At 47.3% G+C, this 26,302-nt stretch overlaps 1 protein-coding gene across 2 annotated transcripts; it reads left to right on the forward strand.

Moving 5' to 3' along the window:
- Nucleotides 1–16,605: 16,605 nt before the first annotated feature.
- Nucleotides 16,606–24,639, forward strand: LOC147701527 (ferritin heavy chain B). Of its 2 annotated transcripts, none has more exons than XM_086930206.1 (4): nt 16,606–16,857; nt 19,097–19,243; nt 23,208–23,333; nt 24,298–24,639. In XM_086930206.1, the coding sequence occupies exons 1-4, from the start codon at nt 16,756–16,758 to the stop codon at nt 24,451–24,453; spliced, it is 531 nt and encodes a 176-aa protein (XP_086786332.1). In that variant the 5' UTR covers nt 16,606–16,755; the 3' UTR covers nt 24,454–24,639. The 2 variants fall into 2 exon arrangements, with proteins under 2 accessions (XP_086786332.1, XP_086786333.1); XM_086930207.1 differs by lacking the exon at nt 16,606–16,857 and adding an exon at nt 16,885–16,969.
- Nucleotides 24,640–26,302: the final 1,663 nt, after the last annotated feature.

Raw genomic sequence — 26,302 nt, forward strand, 5'->3', positions numbered from 1 at the left:
GTACTACCACTTTATAAAAAAATGACTGGATTTTCAAAACTTAACCTTAAGAACCAATAAACTTTTTTGATTGGTCAAAACTGCCCTGCTAAATATTAATAAATCACCTTTGCCCACAAGACAGTGTGTATAGTATTTAAAAGTAAGATATGTAGAAATGTTATGTTAATATATCCTTACAGTGACCAGCACCCAAATTCTATATTTCACTGTGGTAACCTAGCTGTCCTATGTAGAAAACCATAGGAATGATTAATTCCAAATACTGTATCTCAGGAATGGGCCTAGCTAGAAAAATAATTAAACTACTATTTTTAATAATGATTACAAATCTAATACAATGTTAAAGTCAGAGTTTTAACAAATCTTAAGGAAAAGTACATTTTAGAAAGCTACCTATTCCCTGCCTAAAGTTCCTGGTGGATAATTGGCATTTGCTCTCCAACTTCCTCCAGACAGTGATTAGCATTTGAATGGGGTGTGAAATTGCTTGCAAGAGCTACACAGTAGGTCACTGTGACTGACATGGTCAGCCTGAATGAGCAGAGAAGGCTCAGCTGAATCTCATAGACTATACAATCATGGTGGGGGCTGTAAACATCCTTTTTGATGTTACAGTGCCAAATCCTGCTTGAGTGTGTCTGTTTGGTATTACTTAAGGAAAAGGGAAAACACGGGATGCCAAGACAGTTCTTGTGTATCAGGTTGCTTTTTTACAATAACATTTTAGGTAACTTCAAAGAGCGAAAACAGGACACTAAATAATTATTGTGTATCCACTGTTTGGTTGGAGGAAAACCCAGCTATTGTCCAACCAGAGGTCTGGCTAAGTTTATTCGGGGGACAGCTGCTGCCTGAAACTGGATTTTAGAGTTAGGTGTGGTAGGACACTAGGATTACCATAGTTCACTCCCCACACATAACCCAGCCCTCAGAGCCAAAGTTTAGTGTGGTCAAAGTCTCTCACCATCTTGAAAATGCCCAAAGTGGGTAGTGTTGGCCGAGGAACCTTTTACCACATTGGGTAGAATATGCCCAGGAATCATTGTACGGGGCAGAAATGGGGCACCTCCAGTCACTCACTTTAGCACACTTGTGGACCTGAGGAAGAACCGAAGAGCATTGCACTAGCTATCTGTGACCTGAGAGGAACCCTGAAGGACTGGACCTGTTCCCTTTTGTATCCAAAGCAAAGCAGTGGGATCGCATGGTCATATGGCTAACGTCCTGTCCAAGAAACAGGGACACAACAAGCTACAAGAAGCCTTTCCTACAACTGTGAGTTTCTAAGTGCCTCCCTGGAGGTCCTAGTGGGGTTAAGAAGTGTACACCTGTGGTGAATTGGAACTTAAAGGATTAAAGTCACAATCTTTGACAAGGACAAACATGGTTGGTGTATTTGGCCTACACTCCTTCATGATCAGCTTCAAATTGCACCTAGGTTTCGGTTACCACAACCATTGAGAATCTCTGGTGTTTAGAGCTTTATGGAGCTATTTTTACATAAAACTTTAAAAAATCATATCTCTGGGTTCCAATATTGGATTTTTTTATAATTTTTGTGTCATTTTGTTTAATAAATTCTACTCTATTTTGACAAGGATTGTGATTATTATTTGATGTGCACACTCAAACCCCTCAACTAATAATCCAATGTCTTACAATACTTTTTTTGAAAATGGAAAAGCTGGGATTTGATGCTATGTTATGTTAATAAATGTGTATAGCGCACGTATATCCTGTGGTGTCTAGGCTCTAGCTCAGCATTACGGAAACAGAAACTGTAGTGGTGACTAGTTATTAAAAAGCTAGGTCTTTAGGAGCTTTCTAAATGCTACCAGTGAGTAGGCTGCTCTGATGTTGGAGGGCCGAAGATTCCAGTGATTGGAAGGTCCTGAGATTACGCTGCTTCCTCTCCATTTTACTTTTTCAAAGCTGGAGCTGGTAACCTTCATTGAACCTCTAGATCTAAAGTTTCTGCTGGGTTCGTACCAGGCTAGCGTTTGTTTCAAGTGTTCAGGGCGAGTATTATGTAGGGCCATGTATGTTATACAAAGTGCCTTGAATTTGTTGCAGTTTCTAACCGTCAGCCAGTGGAGCCCCTTAATGGCTTGAGAAACCGAGTAAAATTTTTGAAGTTCTGAAAGTAATCTAGCTGCCGCATTCTGTATGGATGCCATTTGTTCAGGTATTATTTTTGAAGGTTTGGGTACAGACCATTGCAGTAATCTATCTTTGTTAATACTAGCAAGGTAATTATTGTTTTCCTAGAGTTGGGGGAAATAAAGGGAAGAATTTTCCTAATGATTCCAAGCGTGTTAAAGCAGGAAGAGATGACTGAGGTTATTTGTTTGCTAAAGTTCAGCTTCTCATCGATTGAAACTCCCAGATTGTTTTCCCTTTGAGACTGGGGATAGGAGTGGTCCCATTTCAGAAGGCCAATTGGCAGGGGTCTAAAATTGTGGATTATTTCAAAAAAGAATAACCCTGGTTTTATCAGAATTTAATTTAAGGCAGTGTTTGCACATCCACATACCAATTGCTCTCATGCAGTTATGTAGTTGGAAGTTTGTACAGTTAGCATTGTCGGAGGCTGACAGCACAACTAGTGTGTCATCTGCATAGGCAGTGGGCGAAAACACAAAGGATCTGAAAAGAGAGGCTAGTTCAGTGACATAAAGATTGAAAAGTAAGGGGCTAAGAGGGGACCCTCACAGGACCCCACAAGGAAGGGAGAACGGTTTGGATGTGAAACTGTTCATCATAACTGTATGTGCTCTATCCCTCAGAAATGAGTCCAGAAGTGCTCGGTCTCTGCTTTTTATGCCCAGAGTTTCGAGACGGTGGATCAAGATGGAATGGTCCACTGTAACAAAAGTAGGTCAAGCAGGATGAGGGCTGACTTGCCTCCTCCATCCAGGGCGGTCCTTAACTCATCAGTGACTTTAACCTTCCAGGTAGGTTGCTCCCCATCGGCACAGCACCTCCTGTGTGTCCCTGCCCCAGCTGCCGTTGCTGAGGAAGTTCGAGGCCTTTCACCACCCGCAGGCTACCACCTGCGCCTCATCCCTGGTGGCCAGTGGTAGGCCGTAGGTAGGTATGTTCATCCTCCACTTTATTGCTTTATTGTATTGCCTGTATTTTCATTGTTGTGTCTGTGACTGCTGTTGTCTGCTGTTGTCCGTCTTCCCCGGCTGCCTGTCCGTGGTCCATGCCCCTTTTTTCCCCTCTGTTCCCCTCGCTGTCCCCGTGCTCTCTCTGCCTGGTCTTTCCTTCTGTTCCCCTCGCTGCCCTCATGTCCCTGCCCAGTTTTCCCTTCTGTTCCCCTCGTTGCCCCCGTGCCTCTCTGCCCGTTCTGCCTTCTGTTTGTAGCTGCCCCTGTATTTCTGTATTCTGTATTCTGCCTCTGTGCCACGTATTTTTCCGGTATTTCTGTGCCCTTTTTGCCTTCTGTGCCACTCTTTTTTCCCTCGTTTTTGTGCCTCTTTTGCCTTTTGTTCCACTCGTTTTTTGTGCCCTTCTGCCCTCTGTTCCATCGGTTTTTTTGTGCCCTTCTGCCCTCTGTGCCATTCATTGGGTCTTGTCTAAGGCATTGCTTTAGCAATGCTTGTTGGCGAGATTATAGTAAGGCTTTCAAAAGTCTACCCAAACTGCGGATCGGGTACAGTGCATGTGAGCACAACCACGTGCATTTTCTCGTTCGTGTCCTGTCACACCTGACTGCCCTATCACTTGCTTGGTGCTGTGTGATTCTTTCTCCCTCGAGCACAAGCTTCACGGTTCTAGCAAGAAGCCTTCCTTCTCCTTGCCGCCTCGGAAACACGAGTCAGGGAGCGCTGTTTGCCAGAGACGCTGAACCTTATTATAACCGTAGTGAATACATGCAGTCAAGGGTTTGACAGTTCATCCATTAAAATAATTACCCATGCAGATATTTGTATTAATAATAATAATGACGTTTGATGGGCACATCTCGCATCCCGGGCCTTTGCGCATCCCTGGCCTGCTGTGAAGGGTTCACACCGTGCACATGGAAACAGCCGCCCCACTTACAGAGCATTGGTGTACGCAAATGGTGTGTATTGGTGTACGCAAATGGTGTGCATTGGTGTGGAGGGCTTTGGGTACTGGTGTCAGCACTTGTGTACTCCTACTTGCACCCTAGTCACTGGGGCAGGCGGTAAAACAGCCCACACTGTCCCTTCCTATACCTCCTGTCCCCAGCATGAAAGACGCTCAGGCCCGGGTCACTGCACTAGGTGGAGCCTGGCACATGAAGAGTGTGCATGTGAGCACAACCACGCACATTTTGTGCGTGCCGCACTCTGCCTCTGCTGCCACTTCAGCTCACCAGGCCGCACGCCCCCTCACCCCTCGCTCACCAATGCCCCTCCCACCCTTCCTTTGATCTTGCCGCAAGTTCTCTCAGGAAAATGGCCATCGCCCTCCCCCAGCACAAAGTGCGCATCGCTTGTTTGTCTTTCCTGCCCTGTCACTTCCCTGATGTTTTCTCATCCCTCCTCTGCCACGTTTGTCTAACCCCCACTCTGTTGTTTTCTCGTTCGTGTCCTGTCACATCTGACTGCCCTATCACTTGCTTGGTGCTGTCTGATTCTTGCTGTGCCGCACATGTCTGTCCTCCCACTTAGCTCGTGCAATCTCATTCCTTTAATGCCATTTCTGACTGTCACCTCACCTCTATTGTCCCATTTAATGCCCTCACATGTTTCTCTATATTTACAGTCTCTCACTTTGTGATGTCTGTTCCCGCCTTCTTAGACATCACTGTGACATAATTGTCCTCTCGCTTCCATAGTGCTGTCTATTCCAGTGCTTTAACATCAATCTGTCATGTTATGTGCATTGCTCTTTCACGTCAGTCCTAGCGCCTCTCTTATCCTGTTGTGACATTCCCATGTCTACAGTAAAACCTCTCTTCTTGCTTCACTTGCCTGCCCCATCAGTCCTTCCTGCATTCCTCCTGCTTTTCAGGGCTGTTGTGCTGTTGCTGCCTTTATCCTAGCAGTCCCTTGTCGACAGTCTGATCTCTCCATCCTTACGTACACTCGCCATGAGGTCTCTGGGTTCTACGGGCCTGATTCACAGAACTAACTTAAGACAAAATCCTAAACTTACTACCATTTTGGTATTCACAGAAGGCACTTACTCATTTAGGTATTCACAGAAGTTAAGACTCCTAACTTTAGGACTTCTAAATGTCTTCTGTGAATACCGAAAGTCTTAAAATTAAGAGTTTTCTCAGTTTAGTGGTAGTAAAGTTAGGACTCCTAACTTTAGGACTCCTAAATGCCTTCTGTGAATACCGAAAGTCTTAAAATTAGGATTTTTCTCAGTTTAATGGTAGTAAAGTTAGGACTCCTAACTTTAGGACTCCTAAATGCCTTCTGTGAATATCGAAAGTCTTAAAATTAGGGCCCTACATCTTTCCTGTCTTCTTGTCTTGAGGCTGTATCATTGTGTCTATGACCTGTCACACGTCTGTCACTTAAGCTATCTGTTATGTTATGTCGTTGGGGTTTCTATAAGGTGTCCGTGACCACCACCACCATGTCCACAACCAACACCACCACATCCACCACCACCACCTCCACCTCCACCACCACTTCCACAACCACGTCCACACCCACATCCACCACCACTACGTCCACCACCACTACGTCCACCACCACCATGTCCCCCACCACCACGTCCTCCACCACCACCACATCCACCTCCACCAAACCCACCTCCACCACCACCACGTCCACCACTACCATGTCCAACACCACTACGTCCACCACCACCACATCCACCACCATGTCCACCACGAGGCCACCTCACTCTATCCATCTGTCGCCCTCACTCTATCTATCGACCTCACTCTATCTATCTATTGTCCTCACTCTATCTATCTATCACCCTCACTCTATCTATCGCCCTTGCTCTATCTGTCGCACTCACTCTATCTATCTGTTGCCCTCACTCTGTCTGTCGCGCTCACTCTATCTGTCGCCCTCACTCTAACTATCGCATTCACTCTATCTATCTATCACCCTCACTCTATCTATCTATCGCCCTCACTCTATCTATCTATCGCCCTCACTCTATCTATTGATCGCCCTTACTCTATCTATCAACCTCATTCTACTTATCTATCTATCGCCCTCAGTCTATCTATCGTCCTCACTCTATCTATCTATCGCCCCTCACTCTCTCTATCGCCCCTCACTCTATCTATCACCCTCACTCTATCTATCTATCTATCTATCTATCTATCTATCTATCGCCCTCACTCTATCTATCGCCCTCACTCTATCTATCGCTTTCACTCTATCAGCCTCACTCTATCGCCATCACTCTATCTATCGCCCTCACTCTATCTATTGCCCTCACTCTGTCTACCTATCGCCCTCACTCTATCTATCTATCGCCCTCACTCTATCTATCGCCCTTGCTCTATCTGTCGCACTCACTCTATCTATCTGTTGCCCTCACTCTGTCTGTCGCGCTCACTCTATCTGTCGCCCTCACTCTAACTATCGCATTCACTCTATCTATCTATCACCCTCACTCTATCTATCTATCGCCCTCACTCTATCTATCTATCGCCCTCACTCTATCTATTGATCGCCCTTACTCTATCTATCAACCTCATTCTACTTATCTATCTATCGCCCTCAGTCTATCTATCGTCCTCACTCTATCTATCTATCGCCCCTCACTCTCTCTATCGCCCCTCACTCTATCTATCACCCTCACTCTATCTATCTATCTATCTATCTATCTATCTATCTATCTATCTATCTATCTATCTATCTATCTATCTATCTATCGCCCTCACTCTATCTATCGCCCTCACTCTATCTATCGCTTTCACTCTATCAGCCTCACTCTATCGCCATCACTCTATCTATCGCCCTCACTCTATCTATTGCCCTCACTCTGTCTACCTATCGCCCTCACTCTATCTATCTATCGCCCTCACTCTATCTATCTATTGCCCTCACTCTATCTAACTAGCTATCTTTCTATCTATCGCCCTCACTCAATCTATCGCCCTCACTTTATCTATCTGTCTATCACCCTCACTCTATCTGTCTATCTATCGCACTCACTCTATCGCCATCACTCTAGCTATCGATCGCCCTCACTCTATCTCTCTATCTATATATCGCCCTCACTCTCTCTATCTATCGCCCTCACTCTATCTATCGCCCTCACTCTATCTATCGCCCTCCCTCTATCTATCTATTGCCCTCTCTTTATCTATCTATCGCATCACCACAGCATCACTCAGCACCACCACAGCATCGCTCAGGGGCACCACAACATCACTATGCGCTACCACAGCATCACTGAACACCACAGCATCACTCATCGCCACCACAACAACTGGTTCAAATATGTTCTCTCAATGTTTCAAGCTTTATTACAAATGTCACAAAAAGATGTTAATATTTCACTTTTGTTCTTGTATTTTCATCGCAATACAATACACTGAACATAATCTTCACAAAAGTTATTTACAAAAGTTTAAGCTATTGCCATTATAAATTACAATAGCTTTTATTTAAGTATTAATTATTAAAAATAAATAAAAGCCATTGTCATTTGTAATATCAATACATCTAAGTCATGTAAATACAACACATATTGCATTACAAATGCTATAGGTGTCACATTTGCGAAAATTAAAACTATTGGCATTGTAAATGACAAAGCTATTAATTTCGCTATTTTCAAAAACAACACATAAATAAAAAATGTGTTATTTACAATACCAATAGCTCAAACTTTCCTAATGCGAGACCTATAGCATTGCAAATTATTGTTTTCCCCTCGTTTTTTGTGCCCTTCTGCCTTCTGTTCCACTTGTTTCTTGTGCCCTTTTGCCCTCTGTTCCACTCGTTTTTTGTGCCCTTCTGTCTTCTGTGTCACTCATTTTTCCATTGTTTTTGTGCCCCTTTTGCCATCTGTTCCACTCCTTTTTGTGCCCTCTGCCCTCTGTTCCACTCGTTTTTTTGTCCCCTTCTGTCCTCCGTGCCACTCATTTTTCCCTTCTTTTTTGTGCCCTTCTACCTTCTGTTCCACTCGTTTTCTGTGCCCTTCTGCCCTCTGTTCCAATTTTTTTGTGTCCTTCTGCCCTCTGTGCCACTAGTTTTTCCCTCGTTTCTGTGCCCCTTTATCCTTCTGTTACCTTTGTTGTCCCTCACGGCCCTCGCCGCTGCATCCCCTGTGGGCCCACCCCCCTGACTGCCCACTGCCCGTTCGCTGCCCCCGCCTCCCACCTACCAGCTGCTCCTCCCTCTCACCTCCCCATATATGCATGCCGCCGCTGGCACGCTGAAGGCGCGCCTAAGGCAAGCCCGTCTGCGCTCGTCCATGCCTGGAATCTGCCCAGCGCCAGAACCCCTGGCCCCCACACCCGCTACGATGACCGCCGCCACTGCGACATTTACATGGCCCCGCTCGCACACGTAGCCCGACAGCACGACCTCAACATAATCTCCTATGCCGACGACACTCAGCTGATCCTCTCCCTCACCAAGGACCACATCACCACCAAAGCCAACCTCCAAGTAGGAATGAAGGCCGTCGCCGACTGGATGAAGACCAGACGTCTGAAGCTGAACTAGGACAAGATGGAGGTCCTCATCCTCGGCTCTACCCTTCAGACTGGGATGCCTCCTGGTTGCCGACGGCATTGGGGGCAGCCCAGACACCCACCGACCACGCACGCTACCTGGGAATCATCCTCGACTCAACGCTCTCAATGACCAAACAAGTCAACGCCGTCTCCTCCTCCTGCTTTAACACCCTCCGCATGCTCCGCAAGATCTACAGATGGATCCCAACAGATACAAGAAAGACAGTCACCCAGGCCCTTGTCAGCAGCAGACTTGACTACGGAAACGCCCTCTATGCAGAAGCCCCAACCAAGCTCATCCAAAGACTGCAACGCATCCAAAACGCCTCAGCACGACTGATCCTCGACGTACAACGCCACGGCCACATCACCCCCCACCTGAGAAACCGGCACTGGTTCCCTGTTAACAAGAGGATGTCCTTCAAGCTCCTCACCACGCACACAAGGCACTCCACAAGACCGGCCCAGCCTACCTCAACAGACGGCTCTCCTTCTGCATCCCCGACCGCCAGCTACACTCCGTCGACCTCTCACTCACCACCGTCCCGCTCATCCGAAGAACAACCACCGGTGGGAGATCCTTCTCCCACCTCTCGGCCAAGACATGGAACACCCTTCCACTGAGACTACGACAGACCCAAGACCTGCTGACCTTCAGGAGGATACTCAATACCTGGCAGTTCAATCAGTAGCGCCCCCAGCGCCTTAAGACCCTCGCGGGTATGTTATGTTAAAAAGTTTTATATAGCGCACAGCTGCCCCAGCAAAGGGGCGTCCCGGCGCTACAATAGATCGAATAACACACAAAGCAGTACAAGTCGTAACAGCCGTCACAGGACTAGTAGACTACACTGAGGGAAAAAGGAAAGTTTTAATAGCTTTTCTAAAGGCGAGCAAACAGTCCAAGCCCCGGATTTGTACAGGCAGAGAGTTCCATAGGCTGGCGGCCAGACAGTGGAAAGAGCACCCACCTACACGGCATAGTTTGACCCGTGGGCCAACAACCAAGTGTTGCCCCAACGAGCGAAGCTGCCGGGGGGGGGGGGACATAGGAAATAAGAAGGTCGCTCAGTATCGCAGGGCTGGCAGTTTTCACGATCTTAAAGGATAGACATAACGATTTAAAATGGATCCGCTTCTCCATAGGAAGCCGGTGCAGCCTTCGAATAGTGGCTCCCACAGGACAAGAACGCGAAGACCCACCAAAATTCTAGCTGCAGAATTTTGGACACGTTGCAGCCGAAGTATCTCCGCCTTATTTGCCCCAAAAAGAAGGGAGAATGCATAGTTCAGGCGCAATAATATAGTCGCCTGCACGATTAGCTGTCGCACGGACGGATCAAAGAATTTCAGAAGAGGTTGAAGAGCTCGCAACAGACCGACACAAGTGGCGGTTACTTTCCATGTGTGGGTCTGGAAACTGAGAGTTGAATCCATCCAGACTCCCAGATTTTTAACCACTGTCTTGGGCGTAGGTATGTCTCCTAGGGCTGACGGCCACCAATGCTCACTTCACAGTGTAGCATTTTTCCCAACCAGAAAAACCTCCGTTTTGTTAGCATTTAATTGCAAGCAATTGGTGACCATCCATTTGGCTACCGCCGCCATCCCATCTCTAAATCTGGTGGCCGCTGTAGAGGGCCCCTCAGCCAAGGTAACAACGAGCTGCGTGTCGTCTGCATATGAGACCATAGTAAGGTCCCACTGTTTAGTGACAGCAGCCAGAGGCTGGACATAGAGATTGAACAGCGGTGGGCTCAATGCTGAGCCCTGAGGAACCCCCTGCCCGATGGAGTGGGTCTGGGAGAGGAACGGGGGGTGGACACTCGGAATGATCTATCCGTCAGAAAAGATCTAAACCATTCCGAGGCCGACCCAGTGACCCCCGCTACCTCTAATCACTGAAGAAGGATGCCATGTGACACCGTATCAAAGGCAGCGGCACTTTACAAATGATTGATTGATTGGTTGATTGAATCATTGCAGTCTCTGTGCTGTGTCCAGATCTAAACCTAAACTATGTGGAATCTAATAAAGGGTTAGATTGGATGAACTGGGTCAGTTCAGTATTCATAATTTTCGATGGGAAAGGTAATCTGGATACAAGGCGATAGTTGGCCGGATTTTCAGGGTGCAAATTAGGTTTCTTGAGGAGTGGAAGAATGTTTTACGATACGGAGGGCTTCTGTGAACCATGAGCGGAAGGTTTTTCTCTGCCTGATTTGGAAGTTTAGAGGGGGGCTACTTTAGCGATGGCAGTGTTTAACCACTATGAGTATTCCTTTGCAGCATGCTCTGGATCTGGTGGCAGAGTAGGCTGAGAACGAGAAACCTGTTGCAACAATACATTAGAGTCCATGTTGCTCCAAGCATGGTAGTTAGTGAGGCTAGTGTCGCTCCGTCCGTCTTGAGTTAGAGAAGGGATATTGAGTTTAAAGGTAACGGCTGAATGATCAGACCAGGTTAGAGGTAAAAAGTCCTTAATAGCAATAAGAGGATTATTATAGAGAATGGTGTCTAAAGTGTGGCCTGCTGAGTGGGTGGTCTGATGCAAAAGCTGTGGTAGACCTAAGTCATTCGTTGTTTTTGAAATGGCCGCCATATCTTTATCTTCAGGGAGATCCAGGTGGAAATTAAAATCCCCTAGTATAGTGTAGTCGCTGCTACAGGCCCCGACCCACAGGAGGGTGCCTATAGATTTGAGGAAACAACTTCTTGGGCCTGGGGGGCAGTAAATAAATAATCCTTCAAAGGAGTGATTTTTGGTTATCTCTAGGCAAGAGGAAAGTAATCACGATCCGTCCTCCCCCTTAATAGGGTCTATCAAGTCTAAAAATAGAATAGCCCCGGTGAGGGTGAAGGGTAGCATTAATTAAGTAAGGGCAAGAGGATTCATTAGCCCAGGTTTCCGTAATAAAAATTATGTCCAGCTGATGGCCATCAATAAGTGCTGCCAGTTCTAACACGTGTTTCACCAGGGAACAGGCATTTATATGAGCGCAGAGATTTTTAGATGGAGAATCGTTGCGACCGCTTTTAGTATAGGGCGTTCGGGGACTATGGGATAGCGTTGGTGCATGAATATGAAACCTGCAATTGCTGCACAAGATGTCACACCCTGAGCGGAGATTTAAGTAGGTCCATGCAGGTGCAGCCCTGGTTTGTGGTGTTATGCATGCGCTGTACGTTAGCTGAATAGATAATTCTGTAGTTTCCGCTCTGCGTTGGAACTGGCAAGGGTTCTGGCACTAGGCGCAATCCGGATGCGTAGGAAAAGGCAGGGGCCGCATCGGCCCCCCGCAGGTATGGCCGGGCATCGGCCCTCCCTCCCCCTTGTGTCGTCGGTCCATGGTACAGAGCGCCCCCATCGCGTCATCATGACGCGGTGGGCGCGTCGCACCATCGATTGGTGTAAGGCCCCCCAGTTGACCCAGAAGTGATTGGATTGCTTCTGGGTCAAAGGGGGGAGCTGAGGTCAGACCAGTTAGAACTGGTCTGACTGGCGAGGGTTTATAAGACTGGGGAGCGCGGGAGGCATCCTCTTGTTCCCGTGCTCCCCAGGCCTGCCCTTTGCCCCCCCCAGCCTTCTAGGAGGCTGTGATCTTTTTCACCACCCACCATCCCCTGAAGCAGATAGTCATTCTAGAGTGATATGTGGTTTGTATAACTTGGTTTTCTGTCCAAAGTACCTTTGTTGTGGTGTGAATTTTATCCTTAGAACTTTTTCCCGTTTCGCAGGTCAGCAATTGTCGTATTTATTGATATTCTTGGTCAGGCGGTAAGGTCATGATTGGTGAGCAGTCAACTTAAGGTCCTTAGGGGGCGGCGCCATTCTTGAATGGGGTCGCCCAGGGGGAGGGGCAAGTGGTCTCTCCTTGAACTCCAGAGGCGATACATCCGGTTGGATTGATGGGTGCGGAGAGGGGGGAGTGACGCTTTCTTTAGGCTGTTAGCCACCCTGCACGTGCACTATGACATCACTAAACGGCGCAGAGTGCAAGGGCTCCCATTTGTTAATGGAGTTCAGGGAGCGTTTGGGGGTAATCGGGGGGGGGGGGGAAGTACCCTCTCGGTAAACGGGCCCTCAGCGCATGCGCATTCATATGTGAGGGCGTGGCTGATTGATAAGGATCTGACACCGGTTAGCGACCTTGCCGTAGGCCCAAATAGGATATGCAGAAAAAGTATTAATGTGTGATTATGATTCAAAAGTATTAGCTTCGGATAGGCTTATTTTGTATTAGAATTATGTTAAGGTTAGCCCTTTGATACCTGTCTACATGAATTGTAATCTAATGTAATCTACCTTTTCTGCATAAATAATTGTGTAAATATTGTTTAATTCAAAAATTGTATTTGCTTTTATGTTTTATTAAATACGGCTGGGGGGTTGAAATACCCCCGCCTTCCAAAGAAATATCCTCTTGTGTCCAAATTGTAATAATTGTGGGGGAAACACAAGGCAGGGGAGGGGGATGGCCGGTAGTCCCTGACCATACGGGCGCCGAAGGACTTGCCTTTGGCACCTGCTGCGTGCCGTATGCTGAGAAACCTTATAGTTCTTTGGCTAAAACTTACACACAAGACCACATCTAGTGGCTCTGTGGTGCTGCCTACTAGCTCAAATGAATTGCCAACTGGAGATCCGGTCAAGGGTTCCTTAAAAGCACTGTTTCAAAGCGCATACATTTTTTTCAGTTATGGCAGTAAAGGCAGAAGGAGACTGCAGCATGAAAAAATGGCATCTGACTAGTCAATTTGCATTTTGAGGTTTAAGAATCTTGCTAAGAACATTTTGTTAATTGTTCATTTTATCCCCTCCAACCCCTTTTTGTGTGGTTCAATGTTTTCTCACATTTTTTCTCATTACTTAAGCAGAATGTAAAAAACACAATAAAACATACTTGCATGCTGTGATTACATGCCCGCCTTTGTCTTTATTTTGTACTGAGTTTGAAGTGCTGACACCCCTCGATTTAGTGTCTCCTGAGACCCTGGCCGTGGCAGACAATTCAGAGACCTGTATACAAACTGAACTCTCCAGTCGAAGCTCGGCAACCCAATCCTTATTTCTACTTAGGTCAATCAAGACGGGAACTTGGGACGGTGTTAACAAGTATTGTGTTTTAGTCCTGTGATGCGTGAAATCATATAAAAAAATTGCTGAGCACTAGTGTTGGCGAGACTGAGCCAGTTTACAGGAGGAAACCAAAGAAACACGAGTCATGTCACACCCTGGATGGAAATAAGGGAAGAGGGCGAGAGGGGAGGAGCGGGTTAGCACGTGATCATTCTAACCGAGTACAAGCACTAGGACGAAGTGCAAGAAAGGTGCTTAGTCACCATGAGAAGAACTACGTATGATAGACAAGAGCCTCTTCCTATTGGTAGGTAGCGCTGTCAATCAATCAATCAATCAATCAGTGACACTTATAAAGCGCGCTACATACCCGTGGGGTCTCAAGGCGCTGGGGGGGGGGGGGAACCGCTACTGCTCGAACAGCCAGGTCTTCAGCTTCTTCCTGAAGGAGAGGTGGTCTTGGGTCAGGCGTAGGTCGGTCGGGAGGGAGTTCCAGGTCTTGGCGGCCAGGTGGGAGAAGGACCTTCCTCCTGTAGTCGCTCTTCGGATGCGGGGGACGGCGGCGAGGGCGTGGTTGGCTGATCGGAGGTGGCGTTTGGGAGCGTAGAAGTTGACTCGGCTGTTGAGGTAGCTCGGGCCTTGGTCGTGTAGGGCTTTGTGTGCGTGGGTGAGGAGGCGGAAGGTGATTCTTTTGTTGACGGGGAGCCAGTGAAGGTCTCGCAGATGTCCGGAGATGTGGCTGGTTCGTGGGATGTCGAGGATGAGTCTGGCTGAGGCGTTCTGGATCCGCTGGAGTCTCTTCTGGAGCTTGGCGGTGGTCCCGGCGTAGAGGGCGTTGCCGTAGTCCAGTCGGCTGGTGACGAGGGCCTGGGTGACGGTCTTCCTGGTCTCGGTGGGGATCCACCAGAAGATCTTCCGTAGCATGCGTAGGATGTTGAAGCATGCCGAGGAGACGTTGTTGACTTGCCTGGTCATGGAGAGGGAGGAGTCCAGGATGAAGCCCAGGTTGCGTGCATGGTCTGTCGGTTTGGGTGCGGTGCCCAGGGCGGGAGGCCACCAGGAGTCGTCCCAGGCGGAGGAAGAGGAGCCCAGGATGAGGACCTCCGTCTTGTCCGAGTTCAGTTTCAGGCGGCTGGTCGTCATCCACTCGGCTACCTCTTTCATCCCTTCGTGCAGGTTGGCTCTGGCGGCGGCGGGGTCGTTGGTCAGGGAGAGGATCAGCTGGGTGTCGTCGGCGTAGGAGATTATGCTGAGGTTGTGTTTGCGTACGATGGCCGCGAGGGGGCTCATGTAGACGTTGAAGAGGGTGGGGCTCAGAGATGATCCTTGGGGGATGCCGCAGATGACTTCGGTGGCCTCTGACTTGTACGGTGGTAGGCGGACTCTCTGTGTTCTCCCGTCGAGGAAGGAGGTGATCCACTCCAGCGCCTTGTCCTGGATTCCGACGTTGCTGAGGCGCCGTACTAGGGTGCGGTGGCAGACCATGTCGAATGCCGCGGAGAGGTCTAGGAGGATGAGGGCCGCTGTTTCTCCATTGTCCATCAGGGCTCGGATGTCGTCGGTGGCGGCGATGAGGGCGGTCTCGGTGCTGTGGTTGGCTCGGAAGCCGGACTGTGAGGGGTCGAGGGATCCGTTCGTCTCGAGGAAAGCGGCCATCTGCTTGTTGACGGTCTTCTCGATGACTTTGGCTGGAAACGGGAGGAGCGAGATGGGGCGGTAATTCTTGAGGTCGGTGGGGTCCGCTGTTGGTTTCTTGAGTAGGGCGCTGAGTTCGGCGTGTTTCCAGCTCTCGGGGAAGATGGTGGTGTCGAGGGATGTGTTGATGATGTCTCGCAGGTGGGGTGCGATGACAGCGTCGGCTTTGTTGAAGACGTGGTGAGGGCAGGGGTCGGTCGGTGATCCGGAGTGGATGGAGTTCATCGTGCGGATGGTGTCTTCGGTGCTGATCGGGGTCCAGGCGTGGAGGGTGGTGGTGGGGGGTGGTTGTTCGGTCATGGTGTGCGTTGGTTGGTTGTTGAAGCTGTTGTGTATGTCCGCGATCTTGTTGTGGAAGTATGAAGCCAGGGAGTTGCAGAGGTCTTGCGATGGGGTGATGTCGTTGTTTCCTGCGCTGGGGTTGGAAAGCTCTTTGACGATGTTGAAGAGTTCCTTGCAGTTGTGTGCGTTGTTGTCCAACCGGTCCTTGAATGCTGTTTTCTTGGCGGCGCGGATCAGCTGGTGGTGTTTCCGGGTGGCAAGTTTGAAGGAGGTCCTGTTGTCCGGTGTCGGTTCCCTTCTCCAGACTTTCTCGAGGGCTCGGCAGTTCTTCTTGGAGCTCTTGAGTTCGTCGGTGAACCATGGGGCTTTCTTGCTGCCGGGTCTGCTGGGCGGGGTCCTCAGTGGGGCGAGTTCGTCCGCGCAGTTGCTGATCCACTTCGTGAGGTTGTCGGCGGCCTGGCTGGGGTTCGCTGAGCTGGCAGGAGGGTGCTGGCTCAGGGAGGTGGCGAGCTGGTCTGCTGTGATCTTGTTCCAGCTTCTGCGGGCGGTCTGTTGCTGGTGGTGGTGGGTCGTTGTTTTCTTGAAGGTGAAGTGGACGCAGCTGTTGTCCGTCCATTGAAGCTCTGTGGTGTGGCTGAAGTTGATGTCCTTGCTGGATGAGAAGACAGCGTCGAGTGTGTGTCCGGCGAGGTGGGTGGGGGTGGACACCAGTTGCTTGAGTCCCAGGTTGGTGAGGTTGTCGAGCAGGGTGCTGGTGTTGCGGTCGTTGTTGTTCTCCAGATGGAAGTTGAGGTCTCCCAGGAGGATGTAGTCAGCGGAGGGGAGGGCGTGTGGGCTGACGAAGTCGGCGATGTCCGTCTCCATCGCGCACGCCCTTCCAAATATAAATACAGGCGTTGTGCGCTGCTTTCTCAGACCCAGCTCTGAGTTGTGTTCTTGCTTCAACAGTGTTTGAACGGAACGTGGCTCCGAGTCCAGCGCTCTCCTGAAAACTTTATCCATCTTTCATCCATCTAAAACTACCGCCGACAACCCCACCATCATCAACGCCATGGAGTCCCAGGTGCGCCAGAACTACAGCCGGGAGTGCGAGGCGGCCATCAACCGCATGGTCAACACCGAGCTGTACGCCTCCTACGTCTACCTGTCCATGGTGAGTACAGGGACCGTCTGTCCCTCTCTACTCCCCGTAGTTGTGTCTGTCCATCTCTCCTTACTGTACTATCGTCACCGAGCTGTACGCCTCCTACGTCTACCTGTCCATGGTGAGTACAGGCGCAGTGCAGTGTCTCTTCTTCCTCTTAGTGAGTACAGACCCGGTGTGTCCGTCTTTAATCTCCATACAGAGCTTTGTCTGTCCTTTCCGCTTAGTGAGTCCACATTATGTCGGTCCTTACTTCATCATGATTAACAGTAATATGTGCTTCCTACGTGTACCTGTTCTTTGTGAGTGCAGGCGCTATCTGTCCGTTTTACGCTCCGAAGTGGGGTATGTCTGTCTGTCCTCGGTGTACTGCCAACACCGAGCAGTACGCCTCATGGTGAGTTCGGGCGCCGTCTGTTCGCCTTTGCTCTTCATAGTGGGGTCTGTTTATCTGTCCTTACTACAGTTCCCAGGCAGGCTGTTATGCCAGGCAGGGCTCGTGTATATCCCTGTCTCTTGCGCAACCTGGAGGTGCGGATTGCAGCTGAAGGGGGCTTTCCTGCTCGTGGGAAAGCCGTACCTGCAGAGGGGTGTAGTACTGTGACTGCCATCATGCGTAAGGAGGTCTGTTGGCTGTCTGTTCGAGTAGTGTCTCTTTAGTGTGGGCGCCCCTGTATGGATTAGAGGGACGGAGTGTAAGGTGAAGCATAGTTTTTCAAGAATTGGCACAGGCCTGGGGCAGGCTGCGATGCGGAATGTTTAGGGACCTCGAGTTGTTCCATGCCAGAGGTGAGTAGGTGTCGTGACTGTCTCGTACTTTAAATGTGTGTGTGTATATAGACCTTCAGAGGCCCCAAAAGGCTTCAATTCACACCGGGTTCCTGGTGGCCCTTTGGCGTCCATGGTGGCAGGCGTGTTTTGCTCTTGCCCTTCCTGCAGGAGCTACTTGATGATCAGCATTGGACCCCAAACATGATGTGGCAACCTAGTGGGTGCAATTGAGAAGTGTTATTGGGGAAGAAAAGACTAGTGTTATGTATGTGTCGACCAACTTTTTAGTATCTCTTTCCCCCCCCCCCCCCCCCCCCCCTGTTTTTTTTTTTTTTTGTTTGTTTTTCTTCCAATTTATTTTGGAGTCCTAACTATGGCCACTGGATTTATGAGATGCGGTGGCTTATTTTTTTTTTCGCATAGTTCAGGATGGCCGCACTTGCTTTACAGTGCGTGATCTTCAGATTTTAACAAAAGAAAACTGTTTCGATCTGAAACTTATCCAAATTAGGTGTGGGATATGTGTTTGCTTGCATTGCACAGGTTAACCATCTTTTAATTGCTCTTTGATGTGTTTTGGTTGTTAAACTGGTACTAGTGATGTGAAATCTTTGCCCAGACAGTATTATGCGTAAAAAAAAAATTTAAAAAGCGAAGGATTTAAAAAATGCCGTATAATTTAGTGTTTTGCAGCATAACTTCCAGTGGCCATGGTCACAAACATGGATCTGTAATGTAGAAGGCAAGATAATAGGTATCGTGACAAAAGTAGAGTGTAACAGATGCTGTACTTGGTTCAGGGTGCAGTGGGGGTCCAGCCCCTGAAGGCCTCTGCTGCGCTGTCCCGTGCTGCAAGGCTTGAGGCCATACGGAGGCCGTTCCTGTGGGCTTCTTTGCTCATGTTCTGGTGTTGGGAAGTTGCCCAAACTCCATGCCTAGGAAATGATAATGTATGATATCTGCTGGGAAGCTGGCATCCATGCTTGCACGTTAGGCGCATAAACAGCCCCCTAATGGCTCGTGCGTAGAGAAGGCTGTTTCGGGTCTTCCCAGTTTAGTAAAGATTCTAGAACCGAGGTCTGCGGACTATGGAGTACCCCGGGGGTTCCCGATGATAGCTGAGGCCTCGCAGCTTCACCCTATGAATACTCTGGTAACCCTTGTCATGGTGCAAAATTGCAATTGTATATACATTATGTGAGGCTAGTGGTAGAGGATAGCGGATTAAATGTATCCATAGAAACCAACGATGGCTATAACATGCTTCCCCAGGTGTGCAGTCAGTCATGCTTGAACATCCATGCATTGCACAAGGGGAGCTCCTCGGTCCTGCGCTGTTGAGCCAGACCTAAAAAAGACAGCCCCCCAAAGAGCGAGGTTCGATGACGGTGTGCCTGACACTGCTCCCTGCTAACCAGTCTGTCACTTGGTGCTGTGATCTGTTGTTGACTGCCTGCCTCCCTTCTTCTTTCTCCAGTCCTACTACTTCGACCGGGACGATGTGGCCCTGAGCCACGTGGCCAAGTACTTCAAGGAGCAGAGCCACGAGGAGCGCGAGCACGCCGAGAAGTTCATGAAGTATCAGAACAAGCGCGGTGGGCGCGTGGTGCTGCAGGATGTCAAGGTGAGCGCGCGCATGGGTCTGGGTGTTGTCAATGTGAGCGGGTGTTGTACTGCATGATGGCTGGCAAGGTGAGCGCACGTGGTACAGTTGGATGACCAGGTAGGTGTGCGTGCTGGTACAGGATGTCAAGGTGAGTGCGTGTGGTACTGTGATGTCAAGGTGAGCGCGCGCGTGGTTCTGGGTGATGTCAATGTGAGCGCAGTGTGGTACTGCGTGATGGCAAGGTGAGCGCACGTGGTACAGTTGGATGACCAGGTAGGTGTGCGTGCTGGTATAGGATGTCAAGGTGAGTGCGTGTGGTACTGTGTGATGGCAAGGTGAGCGCACGTGGTACAGTTGGATGTGCTGGTACAGGATGTCAAGGTGAGTGCGTGTGGTACTGTGTGATGTCAAGGTGAGTGGGCGCGTGATGCAGGTGCAGGGTGTCTAGGTGAGTGGGCGCGTGATGCTGCTGTTATGCAGCTGGGCGCACAAGGGTGACTCTGGATATGACATTACAATTTATAATAACCTGATAACAGATTGCATGCAACCCTCGCCTTAACTGCAGTTCTGCTCTCTACACCTAGTCTGTACTCTTAAGCATTGGAAACACGTTGGCCCCGATTCACAGAACTAAATTAAGACAAAATCCTAAATTTACTACTTATGGTATTCTCAGAAGGCATTTAGTAGTCTTGAGTTAGGATTTTTTCCTAAATTAGGATTTTGTCCTTAGTTAAATGTAAGTTAAACTTGGGACACAATCCTAATTTAAGACTACTAAATGCCTTCTGTGAATACCAAAGTAGTAAGTTTAGGATTTTGTCTTAATGCGCAATTTGCGCACAACTCTAGATTAGATTGTGCACACATTTTACATCCTCAACTTTTCAGTTTTGAAACTCTGAAGCTGTGAAAGCGTTCAGCGTGATAACATTAACATCAACCATAATAGGGTCTCTTCACTTCCCCTCACTACACCCCACCGGGCCCCCTCGGCTTATTCTGGGTTAATTGCAATAGAGTCCAAGTCTGGTACACATTGTGCAGGTTTTTCCAGCGTGGAAATCCATCCCTATATATCCGGGCGGGTTGGGGGGGGGGGGGGGGGGGCGGTTCTTGTGGCAGCTGTGCGCTTTATAAGACCCATAGAATAGAAAATGGAGGTATGCACACGGGGAAGAGAAAATGATTCCGGAAAGGGTAATAATCCAACAACCTTGTACCTGCCTCTTGGGGACCACCCTGCCCTTTAAGCTCTCCTAGACCTCAATAACACTGCATGTGATGTCCCGGAGTTAGTAGTTTTATTATAAGTAGCATGAGATGGCGGCGTGGGGCCCTGAAGCTATTTTTTTTTTTTAGTTCAGTAAGACTTTATTGAAATTTTAAGAATGATGAATCACATAAATACATACAAAAAAGTGAAGAAGGATTTCATTAAAATACAAAGAAGCGAAAGACTAATCGTAAAATATACAGTCTTCAATAAAATACATCGCAAGAAAAAATTAGACATTCTAAGGAGGGGAAGGGAAATATACAATTCATAGCATAAATACTTATACAAGTAGAGTTACCAATACAATACAGTAGTAAGGAAGAACAACAATAGTTATAACTGTACATATGAATCTATAGGAGACCAGAAAGATTGAAAAGTAGAAGAATTATGATGAATACCTTGTAGTGACAATTGAGCACCTCTTCTTGTAAAGATAATCCAAGACCACCAAGCATGGACTGAAAGGGAAGTAACATCCTTCCAACAAAATGTGATGGATTTCAATGCAGCCGATACCAAAAAGTTAAATAGTTTAGCTTCATTATCTTCAAGGGGTACACTCAAAACAACAGATTTGCATATGATTAAAGTATAAGAGGGTGAATCAGAAATAGGTAGAATTTTCTGTATTACATTCCATACTTCAGACCAAAATTTCAAAATCAGCGGACGTTCAAATAACATATGACGTAAGGAACCAGGCTGCAAATTGCAATGCCAGCATACATTAGATGGTAATAAATGAGCTTTAAATAAACGCAGTGGTGTCCATAAGGAATTAAATAAAATATAAGCATTAGTTTGATAAATTGACACTGGTAAGCAACCAGAAATAGAAAGAGTCCATATTAATGACCAAGAATCACTTGGCAAAGATAAAGATAGCTCATTGTTCCAAAAGGTAGAGATTGTATCAATATTGGAACCTAAGGATATAGTGAGCTTCTTATAAAATACAGACACCGCTTTAGGGGATAAAGACACAGTATTAACATATAGCATAAAATCAGCTGTCATTTTAGAAGGAATGCCATGTGGGAAAGAATCTAAAATAGAATTACAAAGGAATTGATATTTAGACAGATCAGTTAAAGGCAGATTAAATTTTGATTGGAGTTGAATAAATGGAATAAACGCTCCATCCATGAAAACATCTCCAAGATAAAAAATACCTTTAGCAATCCATGAAGACCAAAACGAAATATTCTTATTTAATTTTAACAAGGCACTATGCCATAAGGACAAATGTACCGTTGAAAGTAGAGGGGATTCAAAATTGGAGTCCAAATCGTTAAAAATTAATCTTGACGATTTAATTATGGAGGACGAGTGTACAATTTTAGATACGGGAGACATGGTTAATAGGGATAATAAAGGAAAAGGTTTAACAAGGGAAGTCTCTATATGATACCAAATAGGGGGTGTAAGCATAGGAGAAATATTAAACCATAACGAACTCTGTTTAAGGATAAATGCCTTATGATATAGAAGAAAGTCAGGTAGGGCAAAACCAATATTACATTTGGGAACTTTTAATTTTTTATAAGCTATACGGGGAGGCTTGTTATTCCATAAAAATTTTGATAGAAGTTTGTCAACATCTTTATAAAATTTGAGTGGAAATTGAGTTGGGATCATTGCAAGGGAATAGAATATTTTAGGTGCAATAGTCATTTTAATAGATTCCATTCTCCCCCACCAGGAAAGATGAAGGGAGGACCATTTGGAAGTTTTTTGTTTGATATGTTCTAGAATGAAGTCAGAATTTAATTTTAGGGTAGCATGAAGGGATGATGAAAATAAAATACCAAGGTATTTCAATTTATTCTTTTGCCAAACTATATCTGGTGAGGGTAGCATATCAGGAGTACACAACATATTGAGTGGAAAAAATTCAGTTTTAGTAACATTTAACTTATAACCTGACACAATAGAGTATTTAGAGATAATATCAAGCAGAAAAGGAACAGAGGAATCAGGATTGCTAATAAATAATAACACATCATCAGCATATGCTAGAGTTTTAACAGTAATATCACAAACAGTAATCCCTTGAATGTTTTCGCATTTACGAATGTAATTAAGAAATGGTTCTATACCAAGTAAAAACAAAAGAGGGGAAAGGGGACAACCCTGTCGAGTGCCTCTGAAAAGAGAAAATTGGTTAGAAATCTGACCATTAATAAATAGTCGAGCAGTGGGAGCATAGTGTAAAGCAGAAATCATACGAATAAAGGAAGGCCCAAAATTAAAGGATAACAAAGTTTTAAATAAAAATTGCCAATGGATTTTGTCAAAAGCTTTTTCAGCATCTAATGCCATAACACCAGCAGGGTTAAGGATAGAGGAGCTTTGCTCAATAACATGTAGCAACGTTCTCGTATTATTAGCAGAATATCGATTTTTCATAAAACCAGATTGATCAGGGTGAATAATTGAATGAAGGATAGGGGCTAACCTGGAAGCGAGAATTTTAGCATATAGTTTACAATCTTGATTGATTAAGGAAATGGGATGGTAATTAGCAACAAGGGTAGGGTCCTTATCAGGTTTGGGAAGTACAACAATTAAGGCTTCAGAAAAAGAACCTGAAATAGTACCTGATGAGGAAAAATGAGAAAAAATCTGATTCAAAAAAGGTAAAAGGTGATGTTGGGCCCTGAAGCTATTCTAACGCAATCTTTGTAATTCTCACAGAAACCGGACCGTGACGAGTGGGTCAACACCCTGGAGGCGATGCAGGCGGCCCTGCAGCTGGAGAAGACCGTCAACCAGGCCCTGCTGGACCTGCACAAGCTGGCCACCGATAAAGTCGACCCCCATGTAGGTATTCGAGGGGCTTGCTCTGCTTCACCCTGGGCCAGAGCAGTGGGTGGGAAAGGGCACAGACACATCAGTTTCTTCACCCACTTTTCACTGCCCTTTGAGACCCGAATACAACGGAAATGCCAGATTTCCATCCTTGTTCTACAGATGCATTTTGTGCTTAATTTGCCTTGCGGTCCCACGCTGGGCTCACTTAATTTTTTTGGTTCCTAGTCCTATTTTTCATTATCCGAGCAAGAAAGGGAAGATATGGGGAAATGAATGTAGGGATGGAGAAGAACGTGCAAAAGACGAAGGGAGGTGGAATAAAGAGACATTAGGTGGGATCAAGGCCAGGCAAGCCTTAGTATTCGGAAGCTTTGAAGGCACAATGGCAAATCATTGAGTCCATGGTAACCGCACATTTGTCTTCTCTCCCAGGGTAGCCACGTGGGAATCAGGGGAGGAGTATCGGGCTTGCTGGTGCTTGTGGACCCAAGGTCTGCACTTTTTAGGGCCCACGCCCCTATGGACATGACCTTTTCATCATGCTTGTTGTTTCTCTTTTGCACTCCACTCTGATTTACCCACTTTAATCTACCTCTATCTAACTGACTCCGGTCTGACCCACCTCATCCTACCCCACTCCAATCCACCCTGCTCCAGTCTACCCTACTGCAATCCACCGACTCCACTCTACTCCACAGCAATCAACCGCACTACAGTTTAGCCCAATCTACCCATCCTACCCCACCACAATGTGCCTCAATCTACCCACCCCACTCACTTTTAGCCATGCTGAACAGCAGTCTCACTGATGTTCAGCATGGCTAAAACACATTGCATAAGCCAATATCTCTTGCGTAGGCGAAACCAATTGGCTTTGCCAATGCTTGTTTTGGCTAGTTACCCTGCCGTCTTTCTACCTATTTCTTGTATTCATGGGTGATTTGTATTTTAACTGGGTTTTCTCTATTGACAGCTCTGTGACTTCCTGGAGTCTGAGTACCTGGAGGAACAGGTGAAGTCCATCAAGAAGCTTGGCGATTACATCACCAACCTGAAGCGCCTGGGCGTTCCCCAGAATGGCATGGGCGAGTACCTGTTCGACAAGCACACCCTGGGGGAGAGCAGCTAAGCTCCCCAGGAGGAAACACCGGCCTGCTGCACCCACTCCACCGAACCTGCATTCTTCCATCATTTACACGCTGTGACACCATCAGAAGGCGTGCATGGGGGTGGGGTCCATCTATATGTATCCAGGCTACCTGCAGCGGCGGCTGTGCTTGTCAGCATGTTCAAGAAATAAAGGTTTTCAGCATTATCTCCTTGTGATGGCTTCATTCATGGATTGGGGATGAGGGCAAAAATACTACGGTGGAGTTACTGGTAGGGCACTTGAATACCCCAGGTCTTGAGAGGGTGGGAGTCTAGACTAAATATAGATTGCCTAGCCATAAGCTGCCAAGGAATCTATAAACCTCTAACACAGATGCCCAACTTTTTCGGTAATAAGAGCTACTCGTGCTCTGTGAATTCTTACCGAGCTTCTAAGATTTTTAGCCAGGTAATGGTGATCACATCAGACAAGATTACTTTTGAGGACACTCCATGCAAGATTATCCATCGTGATCACCTCCGTACACTAGGCAGGGTTAATATCCGTAAGGTGAAAAAGGCCTTTATCAATTTGGTCTGCCTCTTGCTAATAAGATAGCCATAGCTGCAATGCCCCTGGCACCAAGAGGATATTCCTAAAAGGTATCTTCAGTGTCTCATGATTTATCACTCCAACATAAGCTCTACCTTTTTTGGGGGGAAATCCAACCCTTTTTCTCCAAATGATAGGTTCTGAAAATACACACCATTTCATCCCAAATAAACACTTAAAAATTTTGGGACACATAAATGAGTTCAACCAAGTAGACCCTTGTAATTTAGTAGACTGGACTGCACACGGGTCAGCTACTTGCAGGTAGTTGGAGACTTGCCAGTCGCTCATGACATATGCCGGAGATTCCTGCTCTGGTACCTCTGAAGCCAAAAGAGTAACTGGATTGTTTTGTTTTTTTTGCCAGAATATTCGCTAATACTCAAAAGCCAGGGTTTTAAAATAAATCTTTGGATGTCTCTTCCAGACACGATGACTGTATTTTGGGCTATGGTACCCCTCTTAAACGGCTGTATCTAGCTTGGACCACAGTCTCCACGCAGAACAGAAAGGACTCCTTCCAGAGAGGTGCCGCAGAGTCCATGCTTTGCAACAGATCTCGGTGGAAAACACACACTTCCATGGTTTGAAATAATCCTACTTAAGTGGCCGATTTCACTGGTTCATACGTAAATGGGGACCACCACCCCTGCATCTCTGCTCAGGGTAAGTAGGTCATGAAAATGCAGATAGGAACAGCAGACTTGGACATGTTGGCAGTGACTGAAACGGTGAAGGTGGGCCTGGCTCCGAGTGATACCAGTTTACGCACAACATTTTGCACCTGAATCTGCATTAGACTGTGCAAAGTTCACACTGACCTGGCTCCTTTCCTTTTGTCAGGAAACAGTGACATTTGCGGGGGAGAACTGCAGCATTTTGGGTAATACAGTAATCCGTCGCTCTGACCTGCAGAACTCCTAATGCCGAGGGATCCTATGGGGGGAAGACCTGAACCACACCCAAGTTGGCTATAGTTGGATAGTTGCACGAGGCCCATGGATGAAATCCCCCCCCCCCCCCCCATTATTCCTACTTACTCTCATTGCAGTCCTAACTGCAGACCCCCTTCCCCTATTACAATCTGGGTGTTCAATTCTGAGCTCCATGCAAGCAGGACTTTACAGGGCTTGTCATCCCAAGATGTAAGATCACTATCTCACTCTGCTCTTTTCCACAGACAGATTTTGGCATGGCAACCCTGCTGATATCTAGCGTCGGGGGGAAGGGGTGGGGGGAGAGAATCTTGGGGGGGAAAAAGGCAAACCTGAAGTTG

This window comes from Lissotriton vulgaris, chromosome 7 (genome assembly GCF_964263255.1).
Source record: "Lissotriton vulgaris chromosome 7, aLisVul1.2, whole genome shotgun sequence".
Taxonomy (NCBI): domain Eukaryota; kingdom Metazoa; phylum Chordata; class Amphibia; order Caudata; family Salamandridae; genus Lissotriton; species Lissotriton vulgaris.